At 36.1% G+C, this 12,380-nt stretch overlaps 1 protein-coding gene across 3 annotated transcripts in view; it reads right to left on the bottom strand.

Annotated features, from left to right (window-relative positions):
- The window catches only part of VPS13A (vacuolar protein sorting 13 homolog A), a 260,584-nt gene that overhangs the window by 86,363 nt on the left and 161,841 nt on the right, over positions 1 to 12,380 (bottom strand). For all 3 annotated transcript variants that reach the window (XM_047102413.1, XM_047102419.1, XM_047102427.1), the window contains exons 42-45: positions 11,295 to 11,396; positions 9,848 to 10,006; positions 9,430 to 9,685; positions 7,939 to 8,099 (exon numbers count right to left, since the gene is read on the bottom strand). In XM_047102413.1, coding sequence (XP_046958369.1) covers positions 7,939 to 8,099; positions 9,430 to 9,685; positions 9,848 to 10,006; positions 11,295 to 11,396 — 678 coding nt within the window. The remainder of the gene's footprint in view (positions 1 to 7,938; positions 8,100 to 9,429; positions 9,686 to 9,847; positions 10,007 to 11,294; positions 11,397 to 12,380) is intronic.

The following is a 12,380-nucleotide window of genomic DNA, read 5'->3' as shown; positions in this document are numbered from 1 at the left end:
TCATACAGGGGAAAAGCCAACAAGATATAACTGTAAATAGTTATGCACCCAACATGGGAGAACCCAAATACATTAAGCACCTATTAACAAACATAAATTAAGCAATTGATAGTAATACTGTAATAGTTGGGGACCTTAACACCCCACTTACATCAATGGATAGATAATCCAAACAGAAAATCAAAAAGAAAATAGCAGCTGTGAATGACACATTGGAAGAGACAGATCTAACATATATTCAGAACATCCCATCATACAACAGCAGAATACACATTCTTTTCAAGTGCACATGAAACGTTCTCCAGAATATATCACACAGTGCCACAAAACAATTCAATGTCAATAAATTCACAAAGACTGAAATCATACCATGCATCTTTTCTGACCACAATGCCATCAAACTAATCAACCACAAGAAAAAATCTGGGAAAAATACAAATACTGGCATAAAAACAGACACTCAGATCAATGGAACAGAATAGAGAACCCAGAAATGGACCTACAAACGTCTGGCCAACTAATCTTTGACAAAGCAGGAAAGAATATCCAATGGAATAAAGACAGTCTCTTCAGCAAGTGGTGCTGGGAAAACTGGACAGCGACATGCTTTCTTACACCATACACAAAAATAAACTCAAAATGGATGAAAGACTAAATGTAAGACAGGAACCCATCAAAATCCTTGAGGATAAAGCAGGCAAAAACCTCTTTGATCTTGGCTGCAGCAACTTCTTTCTCAACATGTCTCCAGAGGCAAGGGAAACAAAAGCAAAAACGAACTACTGGGACTTCCAGCACAGTGAAGGAAACAATAAGCAAAACTAAAAGGCAAATGACAGAATGGGAGAAGATAATTTGCAAATGACATATCAGACAAAAGGTTGGTACCCAAAATCTATAAAGAACTTATCAAACTCAACACCCAAAAAACAAATAATCCAGTGAAGAAATGGCAAAAGACATGAATAGACACTACTCCAAAGAAGACACCCAGATGGCCAACTGATACATGAAAAAATGCTCAACATCACTCATCATCAGGGAAATACAACTCAAAACCACAATGCGATCCCACCTCACACCTGTCAGAATGGCTAACATTAACAACTCAAGTAACAACGGATGTTGGTGAGGATATGAACAAAGAGGATCTCTTTTGCACTGCTGGTGGGAATGCAAACTGGGGCAGCCACTCTGGAAAACAGTACGGAGGTTCCTCAAAAAATAAAAAAAAAACTACCCTACAACCCAGCAATTGCACTACTATTTATCCAAGGGATACAGGTGTGCTGTTTTGAAAGGACACATGCACCCCAATGTTTATAGCAGCACTCTCAACTATAGCCAAAGTATGGAAAGAGCCCAAACATCCATCGATGGATGAATGGATAAAGAAGATGTGGTATATCTATACAATGGAGTATTACTCGGCAAACAAAAAGAATGAAATCTTGCCATTTGCAACTATGTGGATGGAACTAGAGGGTATTATGCTAAGTGAAATTAGTCAGAGAAAGACAAATATCATATGACTTCACTCATGTGAGGACTTTAAGACACAGAGCAGATGAACACAAGAGAAGGGAAGCAAAAATGATATAAAAACATGGAGGGGGACAAAACATAAGAGACTCTTAAATATGGAGAACAAACAGAGGGTTACTGAAGGGGTTGTGGGAGGGAGAATGGGCTAAATGGGAAGGGGGCATTAAGGAATCTACTCCTGATTATCATTGTTGTACTATATGCTAACTAATTTGGATGTAAATTTAAAACAATAACACATTTTTAAAAAAGAAAAATACATGAAGGTTAAATAACATACTACTATAAACAATGATAGGTCAACCAAGAAATCAAAGAAGAAATAAAAATCAACATGAGGACAAATAATAACAAAAACACAAAGGTCCAAAATCCTTGGGATGCAGCAAAAGCTGTTCTAAGAGGGAAGTTTATAGCAATACAGGCCTATTTCATGAAGCAAGACAAATCTCAAAAGAAAATGCAAGCTTATAGCAAAAAAAGCTACATAAAGAACAAACAAAACCCCTAACGAGTGAAGGAAGGAAATTAAAAAAAAAAAAAAAAAAGGAACCAATCAATGAGACCAGGAGCTGGCTCTTTGAAAATCCACAAAATCTGACTGTTAGGCAGACTTACCAAAAAAAAGAGGACTCAAATGAACAAAATCAGTAAAGAAAGAAGAGAAACAACGACCAACACCTCAGAAGTACAAAGGATTATGAAGTACAAAGGATTATGAGAGAATATTATGAAAAATTCTATGCCAACACACTGGACAACTTAGGAGAAATGCATAAATTCCTAGAAACATATAACCTATTAAAACTGAAGCAGGAAGAAACAGAAAATTTGAACAGACCAATTACCACTATTGAAACTGAACCAGGAATTAAAAACACCCTAACAGGGCTCAGTCAGTTAAGCATCTGACTTCAGCCCAGGTCATGATATCTCATGGTTTGTGGGTTCAATCCTGTGTCAGGCTCTGTGCTGACAGCTCAGAGCCTGGAGCCTGCTTCAGATTCTGTGTCTCTGTCTCTCTCTGCCCCACCCCTGCTCACATGCTTTTTCTCTCTCTCCTTCTCTCTCTCAACAATAAACATTAAAAACATTTTTTTTTTAGATGCTCCAAACAAGATGGCATCACAGGTTAATTCTACCATTTAAAGAAGAGTTAATACCAGTTCATCTGAAACTATTCCAAAAAATAAAAGAGGAAATTAAACTTCCAAATGCATTCTATTACACCAGCATAACACTGATACCAAAACCAGATAAAGACACAACAAAAAAGGGAACTACAGGCCAATATCTCTGATGAACATAGATGCAAAAGTCCTGAACAAAATATTAGCAAACTGAATCCAATAACGCATGGCGAAAAATCATCTACTATGATCAGGTGGGATTCATTCTGGGGACGCAAAAGTGGTTCAATATTCACAAACCAATCAAAGTGGTACATCACATCAATGAGAGAAAGGGTAAAAACGACATGATTATTTCAATATATGCAGAAAAAGTACTTGACAAAGTACAACATCCATTCCTGATAAAAACCCTCAACAAAGTTGGTTAAGAAGGAACATACCTCAACATAATAAAGCCCATATACGGGAAACCCACAGCTAATGTCATTTCAGTGGCAAATAACTGAAAGCTTTTCCCCAGGATCAGGAATAAGACAAGGATGTCCACACTTACTACTTTTATTCAACATAGTACTAGAAGTCATAGCCATTGCAATCAAAGAAGATAAAGCTTTCACTATTCGCAGATGACATGATATTCTATATAAAAAACCATGAAGACTCCAATGAAAAACTACTAGAATTGATAAATGAATTCAGTAATGTCACAGCATAAAAAAATCAATACACAGACATCTGTTGCATTTCTATTCACGGATAATGAAGTAGCAGAAAGAGAAATTATGAAAACAATTCCATTTATAATTGCACGAAAAATAATAAAATGCCTAGGAATAAACTTATAATCAAGGAGGTAAAAGTCCTGTGTTCTGAAAACTATAAAATACTGAAAGAAGAAATTGAAGATGACAAAAATGAATGGAAAGATATTCCCTACTCATGGACTGGGAGAAAAAATATTGTTAAAATGCTGACGTTACCTAAAGCAATCTACAGATATAATGCAATCCGTATCAAAATACCAACAGCACAATGTATAGAACTAGAACAAATAACCTAAAATTGATACGGAACCACAAAAGATCTTGAGTAGCCACAGCACTTTTGAAAAAGAAAAAAACTGGAGCTATCACAATCACAGATTGCAAGATATACCAAAGCTGCAGTAATCCATGACACTATAGTACTGGTACAAAAACAGACATGTAAGTCTATGGAACAGAAGAGAAAGCCAAGAAATAAACCCACAATTATATGGTCAATTAATCTATGACAAAAGAGGCAAGAATGTGCAATGGGGAAAGGACAGTCTCTTCAACAAATGGGTTGGGAAAACTGGCAAGCTACTTGCAAAAGAATGGAAGTGGACAGGGGCTCCTAAGTGGCTCAGTAGGTAGAGCATTGGACTCCTGATTTCAGCTCAGGTCATGATCTTGCGGTTCATGAGATTGAGCCCCATGCTGAGCGTGGAGCCTGCTTGGGATTCTCTCCCTCTCTGTGCCCATCACTGTTCTCTGTCTCTCTGTCTCTGTCTCTCTGTCTCTGTCTCTCTCTCTCTCAAAATAAACTCAAAAAAAATTAAAAATAAGGTAGCCAGACCACTTTCTTACATCATACACAAAACTAAACTCAAAATGGATCAAAGACTTAAATGTGAGACTTGAAACCATAACAACCCTACAAGAGAGCACAGGCAGTAATTTCTTTGACATTGGCACTAGCAACATTTTTCTAGACTCCTGAGGCAAGGGAAACAAAAGCAAAACTAAAGTAGTGAGACTACAGCAAAATAAAAAGTTTCTGCACAGCAAAGGAATCGGCCAACAAAACTAAAAGACAACCTAGTGAAGGGGAGAAGGTATTTGCAAACGACATATCCAGTAATGGGTTAGTATCTAAAGTATATAAAGAACTTATACATCTTCAGAACAGAAATAAGCAAATAATCTAATTATAAAGCAGGCTGATGAGATGAAAAGATGTTATTCCAAAGAAAACATACGATGGCCAATAGACACATGAAAAGATGCCCAACATCACTAATCATCAGGGAAATGAAAATCAAAGCCACAATGAGATATCGCCTGACACCTGTGAGAATGGCTAAAATCAGAAACACAAGAAACAATAAGTGTTGGCAAGAACGTAGAGAAAAAGAAACCCTTGTGCACTGTTAATGGAAACACAAACTGATGCAGCCACTGTGGAGAACAGTATGAAGGTTTATCAAAAAATTAAAAATAGAATTACCACATTATCTGGTAATTCCACTACTATTTACCCAAAGAATATAGAAATAGAAATTTGAAAAGATATATGCACCCCTATGTTTACTGTAGCATCATACAAGCGCCAAATTATGGTAGCAACTCACGTGTCCACCAATAGACGAATGGACAAAGAAGACGTGGTATACATAAACAATGTGACATTACTCGTCCATAAAAAATAAGGAAATCTTGGGGCGCCTGGGTGGCGCAGTCGGTTAAGCATCCGACTTCAGCCAGGTCACGATCTCGCGGTCCGTGAGTTCGAGCCCCGCGTCGGGCTCTGGGCTGATGGCTCGGAGCCTGGAGCCTGTTTCCGATTCTGTGTCTCCCTCTCTCTCTGCCCCTCCCCCGTTCATGCTCTGTCTCTCTCTGTCCCAAAAAAATAAATAAAAACCGTTGAAAAAAAAAAATTTTTTTAAAAAAAAATAAGGAAATCTTGTCATCTGCAACAACATTTATGGAGCCGCAGAATATAAATGCTAAGTGAAATAAGTCAGATAAAGACAAATACCATATGATTTCACTCTTATGTGGAATTTAGGAAACAAAACAAAAAAAGAGAGACTCAAGTATAGGGAACAAACTGGTGGTTACCAGTGGTGAGGTGGGTGGGGGGATGGGTGAAATATATGTAAGATATTAAGAGTACACATATCATGATGAACACTAATATATACAACTGTTGAATCACTATACTGAATCTAACCACTTGTAATTTAATACAATAATTAAAAAAATTCAATTCAACACATTAGGTATGTTTTAAAACACCTTTCACAGTAGGGGCCCCTGGGTGGCTCAGTTGGTGAAACATCCCACTTCAGCTCAGGGCGTGATCTCACAGTTCATGGGTTTGACCCCTGCATCAGGCTCTGTGCTGATAGCTCAGAGCCTGGAGCCTGCTTCGGATTCTCTGTCTCCCTCTTTCTGCCCCTCCCCTGCTCTCTCTCTCTCTCTCAAAAACAGACATAAAAAAAAAAAAACCCTTTTAATAAACACAGAAAATCATCGGACAAAATCCAACATCCAGTTCTGACCAAAACTCAGTAAACTCGAAACATAAGGGAGCATTTTCAACCTAAAAAAAGGTCATCTACAAGAAAGCGACTCAAAACTTAATGGTGAAAGAATGAATACTGCTAAGATTGAGAACCAGGCAAAAATATCTGCTTTCAGAACATCTATTCATACTGTACTGGAGGTTCTAGCCAATGCAACAGGGAAGTAAAGGTAAAATAAAATAATACATATCTAGATTGGAAAGGAAAAAGGAAAAATCTTTATCTGCAGATATCAAAACTATATCTATGAAGAAGCTACTACAAGTGCATCTAGTGACATTACCCAATATAGGTTAATATAAAAATTAGTGGTACTATCAGCAATAAAAATCAGAAATATGTAAAAACACCAACTTAATCATAACTTTTCAATCAACATTGAAAACCTAAGTCTAAAATTTAAATGGAAATAGAATGGACTCAGAATAGCCAAAACAACTTTGAAAATGAACAAAGTAGGACAACTTGTACTACCTGATTTCAAGACTCAGGATAAAAAGGTAATGAAGACAATGTAATTGTGGCATAAAGGTCAACAAATAGATCAATGAAATAGATGACAGAGTTCTGAAATAAACCCCCAAAGTTATTGATGAGGGACCATAAGGCAAGCTGATGGCCAAGCACAAGCTAGCAGAGCTCCTCCCCCTCCCCCAGTGAGATATGCGTGATATTCCTCTGGCACTCCTGGCTGCCCAAGAACAAAGCAAAGAACAGAAAACACATGGTTAAACTTACAGAGTCTCCATCAGCTTACAAATATCTTAGCATAATTCCAAGAAAAGGGCAATCTTATCAATAGCCTAATGCCCAAGAACTCCCTACCGTCTTGATATTAATGTTTTGCTAAAGGGAAAAACAACCTTAGCAAAACAGCTAGGCCTCAAGCAACCTGTGAGTCTTCGGCATATGGAAAATCCTTTAAGAAACTTCCTCTTGACTCTAACTCCCCCAGGCCCATAGTATATAACCAGTTACTCTTCACAACCCCAGCACAGCTCTTTCTACCCATGGGTCCTGTCCCCATGCTTTAATAAAATCACCTTTTGGCACCAAAGATGTCTTTAAGAATGCTTTCTTGGCCATTAGTTCTGAACCCCAGATCGCCCCACTTCATCGATATGATCAATTTTTTTTTGGCACAAAAGCACCAAGGCATTTAATGGAAAAAGGATGGTCTTGGTTGGAACAACTAAATAGCCACATGGCAAAACATAAACTTCAACCCTTACACCATATACAAAGATTCATTCAAAATGGTATTTGGAACATCCATTCAAAAGATTACTAATCAACAACAACATGTAACTGCATATAACATTAATACACAAAAGTTGATACATGCAAAATTATGCTGAGTGAAAGAAGTCCTATTCCTTTTTGTACTCTGTTTACATGAGCTTCTCTATGTGCAATACACAATGGGAATGTATCAGTGGATGCGTAAGAATGGAGAAGTAGGGAGAGAGGAAACTTTTTGGGGTGATAAATATGTTCAGCATGTTCATTGTGATGACGGTTTCACAGATGTATTTTGTGCCCAAATTCATCAACTTTAAATATGTGCAGTTTATTGTACATCAGTTTAACCTCAATAAAGATGTAAAAACTTTCCCTCACCATATTTTCTAATTAAAATCAAAGGACGTACACATACTACTACCAAGTCCAAAACAAAATATTGATGAGGCATTTAAAAGGACCAGTCCAAAAAGATTTTACAAAGAGTCCTAAATAAAAGTTATGAGAAGTATTGAACAAAATCCTACCACTGTTCATACTAGAGTAGTACAATTACTGGCAATGATTCTTTTTTATATTAGTTATGATTTTATTGCAGTTTATATTCTTTTGGTATTAATTAGCTTTAGTTTATTAGCACACAAATATGCATAATATGACCCCACAAAAAAATGGATCATTTCGTACCTGCACTGGAGAACGAATTGTTACCTTCTTACTTCCTTCCACTCCATCGACTTGACAAACAATAGATCTTTCAACCCCAGACTCTCTGTGTCTTACGGTGTACAGTCGTCGTCCCACTTTTGTTAAAGGAATCTTATCAGCAGTAGAGTGGTTAGTGGGTGCTAAATGGAATATGTATGTTTGTAAGTTTTTATTATAAATCATCATATATTAATTTTAAGTAAGTGCTAAATACCAGATAGATCTTTTTTTAATATCATGAATAATAATCACTGAAGTTTATATATATAAGACTATAAAAAAAGAGAGATTTCTTTGTATAATCTACAATCAAGGGGTATTTTAAGAAGCCATAATACATTCCCAAAGCATTCATCTAAAACCTTCAAAGTATTTTACCAAAAAAAATTTTTTTTAATTGAAAAAAATTTTTCACTCAGTAGTTTAACCTAAGACAATAACATAAATGTTTTCAAACCAACGAGACAAGTCATAAAATACAAGTACACTGAACTGTGGTTTGTTGTCATAACCAGGGCCTAATACCTTTAGGCAGTCACTGGCAATTACCAAAAGTAGCTGTAAATTTTCAGTTTTTCATCATTCCAATAACCTGTGATACTTTATGGTGTCTAGGACTTGATTAAACAAAATTTTATACATACATACATTTTATTGGAGTATGACTTATATACCCCTCCAATTCTGTAAAAATGTTAGTTCAAAAACAAATGAGGTAAAAGCTAGAAGAACAATTAATTCACTGACAACGCTGGGTCTACACCTGAAACCTAGCCACCGTTAAGCATCATTTTCTGACTAAAAGCACTAGCAGTTAGTCTTAGTACCCCTCCCCCACATCTTAATTAATACTCTCCCTCCTCCATAATGATTTAAATGTCAGAGTGTCATAAAGGGGTGTGGGTGAGGCTTTGGGACTAATTAACTTTACAATGAATAAATATTATGACAATTAAATTTTTTTTTACTTTCATTTCTCATGAAAATGAGAATCAGAAAGGACAAAAAGAAAAACCTTCAACCTCAACAGGCATAATATATAAACCATTTACAAACTCCAAAACCATTCCAGTGTGCCATTGTTGTGAATTCAAACTCTATTTCTAATTCATTCAGCTGTAAAACTAGTGGAGTATTACTGAATTATACTAAATGTGGTTAAAGCAACAAATACCAACACCTACAGTCTGTAAAAGCTGGGTTAAGGAACAGATCAAATCGTTTTCCTCCCCAGCATAGAAAAAGTGGTGAATTACCATGCCCTAGATAATGCAGTGGACAAAGGAAGTCACAATTCACAATACAAATATATAGTGACAGTGAGCAACCAAAGTCCTGCAAAAGAAAAGGCAAAATTCCCAACCTATTTGGAAGATTAAAAAACCTGTAAAAACCACAAATATGTAAAATAGGATATAAAAATGCAACTTAAAATAAATTAAAGACCCAGGAAGATAATTTATAACTTACTAAGAAGAATAAAGAAGAGTTTACTGCTTAGGCTGGTCATTGCATTGAAATGATCATTGTCTTTAGTTCCCACATAATCCATACTTAAACTCTCTTCATTTTTCAATACATAGGATCTTGCCAATGGAACATTGAGTACACTAAAAGAATCACTTGGTGAAACAGAGACCGGAAGTCCAAGAGAATTTAAAATCATAAATGGCGCTAGATCCCGTATGATGACAGCTGAAGCTCCAGTGGCGGCTTCTGTAAATGCCTATAAAGAAGAATTACCGTAAATAAAATGACATAAAATGACTAACAGAACACTAATGACCATAAGACAACTAAGTTAACAAAAAACTTCTTATTCAATTAACAAAAAGGGTTAGCTCAGACGACTACACCAACACTTAAGGTTTCAAATTTCTTTCCTTACCTTGGCTAAATTATTTAACATTACAAGGCCGCATTTGGATAACGTAATGTTTAGTTGGTCTTTTGAATGGAAACTGATAACAGTTTTATATTCTGGCACTTTGTAATTTTCTTCTTCAGTATCTGACTCAACAATAGCCATTTTTGCTTTCTTTTTCATCTAAAATGATACATAAATTATAGAAATATAAGGAAATTTGTTCCTAGGAACATACATTACTCATTTAGCAAAGAAAAAAAAAATAAAACTAGACAAGTCCCAGTAATAACATTAGAGACAGCAAGTTTTTTCAATTCCATTCCCTTACTGGAATTACTTGGATATCAGCCAACTAAGGTCTTACAGGACAGGGGCAATATTAGAGGAAAAATAGTTCTCATCCTCAGTGATACTAAAATGGCAAGCACAATTCAATAGGAAAAATACACACTAAAATTACTAAATGCGTGTGGCATCTGAATCAACAGTAAAAGCACACACTTCGTAGCGCATGGGCATTCAGAGCAAGAGAAGTCATTTCGTTTACTGGTTATGGAATAAAGAATAGAAACCCAGGGATTTAGAAAGTCCCAACAACATTGCAGAATAGTGTCCTACAGCTCCTAAAAATCAATACCATCTACGAATTTTTAGGATTCACAGATCCACTGCCCACGTATCTTCTGATCTAAAAACCACCAAAGAAGTTCCTTTATCCAGTCCTTTATCTGAAAGATGTACAAAATAAGTGCAGTAATCTAATACAAAAAGTTGGACATGCTAAGCTAGTCACCTTTGTTGTTACATTAACTGGCTTTCAACCATTGAAAATCTGTCTGCAGGTGACAAATCATTACTCAGAGGGAAGCCATACTAGAAATTATTCAGTCTCCTGTTTTGAAGCACAATTTCATCCATCTAAAGGCCCTGATTCTTATGATTACATAAATGTATTGTAATATATTTGAAACAAGTAATAGCATACTTTTTTCTATATATATGCACCCTTCAAAGGACAAAGGAAACACAGGTTAGACAACAACGTACAAGAAGATGCTAGAGGCATTGGACGTGGCAGTTCTGAGCTGGGAACCTGCAGCCAGAAATGCATTCCCCCTCTTTCACTGAAGATACTACTTTAGGGAAGTCTCTTAAGCTCTCTAGTCTCAGTTTCTTCACATGTTAAAAAGGAGTTAAAAACTCTAACTTCAGAGGGGTGCTATAAGGGGTCAAGCAAAAGTACATTGTTTAGAACAGTGTCTAGAACACAATAAAAGTTACATAATTATTTGTATTAACACAGGAGGCACTGGCCTTGGGGATGAAAATTACATTCACAGGTCCAACAGGGAAGCACGCGTCAAGGTTCATAATGAGAAAACTTGAACTTTGTTATTAAAATTCAAGTGTTTTGTGTGGTGTGGACATTCTCAATTTTGGAAAAAAAAATTTCAGACTTCTAATGTACCTTGATTCCAAGATTCCATGGCCTAAAATCCTCAGTCTGATCAATTTCTAAAGGTTCAAGCAAAGGCTCCCATACACCAAACATTTCATTGTAATAATGGACCTATAGAGAAAATCAAATTTTGAAATAAGGCATTCTTATACTTTTGAAGGTGATCTTCCCTGCTGTTTCCCACAACGATTTCTTTTGGCTATGTTATGTCTTTTTATGAAAACTGTTCTACATGCCATTTCTTGGTTTCCTGCACACACTCCCTCAGCACTTTCCTCACCTGGCTAACTTCAGAGTCTAGTCTTCACAATTTAATCCACATAAAACTCTCTTTTAAGCATCTCTCCTTGACTTCCAGACTGAGCCAAAGAGCAAAAACTGTGTCCATTTATCATGTATTAGTGACATTTTTAAACAGACCTGCCTACCTTCACTGATTTTTTTTGAAATCTCTTGATGAATAACCTACAATTCAGTAAGTGCTTATTTATTTGAATTTTCAGAACTTCCTGGACATCCTAGATCATATGTTCTCTGCAAAATATACGGAATCTAGCCAGAATTTCAAAATCTGACATCTAGTCAGTCAGTTCTACCTTTATTAGTGTATATTTCTGTATCAACACACAAATAATAAATCAGCTTATAAACCTTCATGTTTATTGATATAAGCTAGAATATCCAATTAGTTTCTACTAGATATAAACTCATAATTAAAACCAAAATATCTTTGGGGATAATTCTCAGTAGATAAATTGTGAAGCAAAATATATGTTATTTCAAAACAAGCATTTCCTTTATAATTAAAGTACTCTCACAAAAATTTCAAAGTCACTAAAGATAATGCATTCTATAGAAGTATAACGTATATTCTTCTAATTCCTATTACTTTTACTTTTTTATTATATTTTGTTTTTAAGAGATAGACAAAGTGCGCAATTGGTGGGAAGGGAGGGAGAGGGGGAGGGAGAGAGAGGGAGGGAGAGAGAGAGAGAGAGAGAGAGAGAGAGAGAAGGAGGGAGGGAGAATCTTAAGTAGGCTTTACACTCAGCATGGAGTCCAGGGCTCAATCTCATGACCCTGGGATCAGGACAT

The sequence above is a fragment of the Lynx rufus genome, unplaced genomic scaffold (assembly GCF_022079265.1).
Source record: "Lynx rufus isolate CCGP_SWC_20201006 ecotype Redwood Valley unplaced genomic scaffold, mLynRuf1.p SCAF_10, whole genome shotgun sequence".
NCBI lineage: Eukaryota > Metazoa > Chordata > Mammalia > Carnivora > Felidae > Lynx > Lynx rufus.
This window is presented reverse-complemented; position numbering and strand designations above follow the sequence as displayed.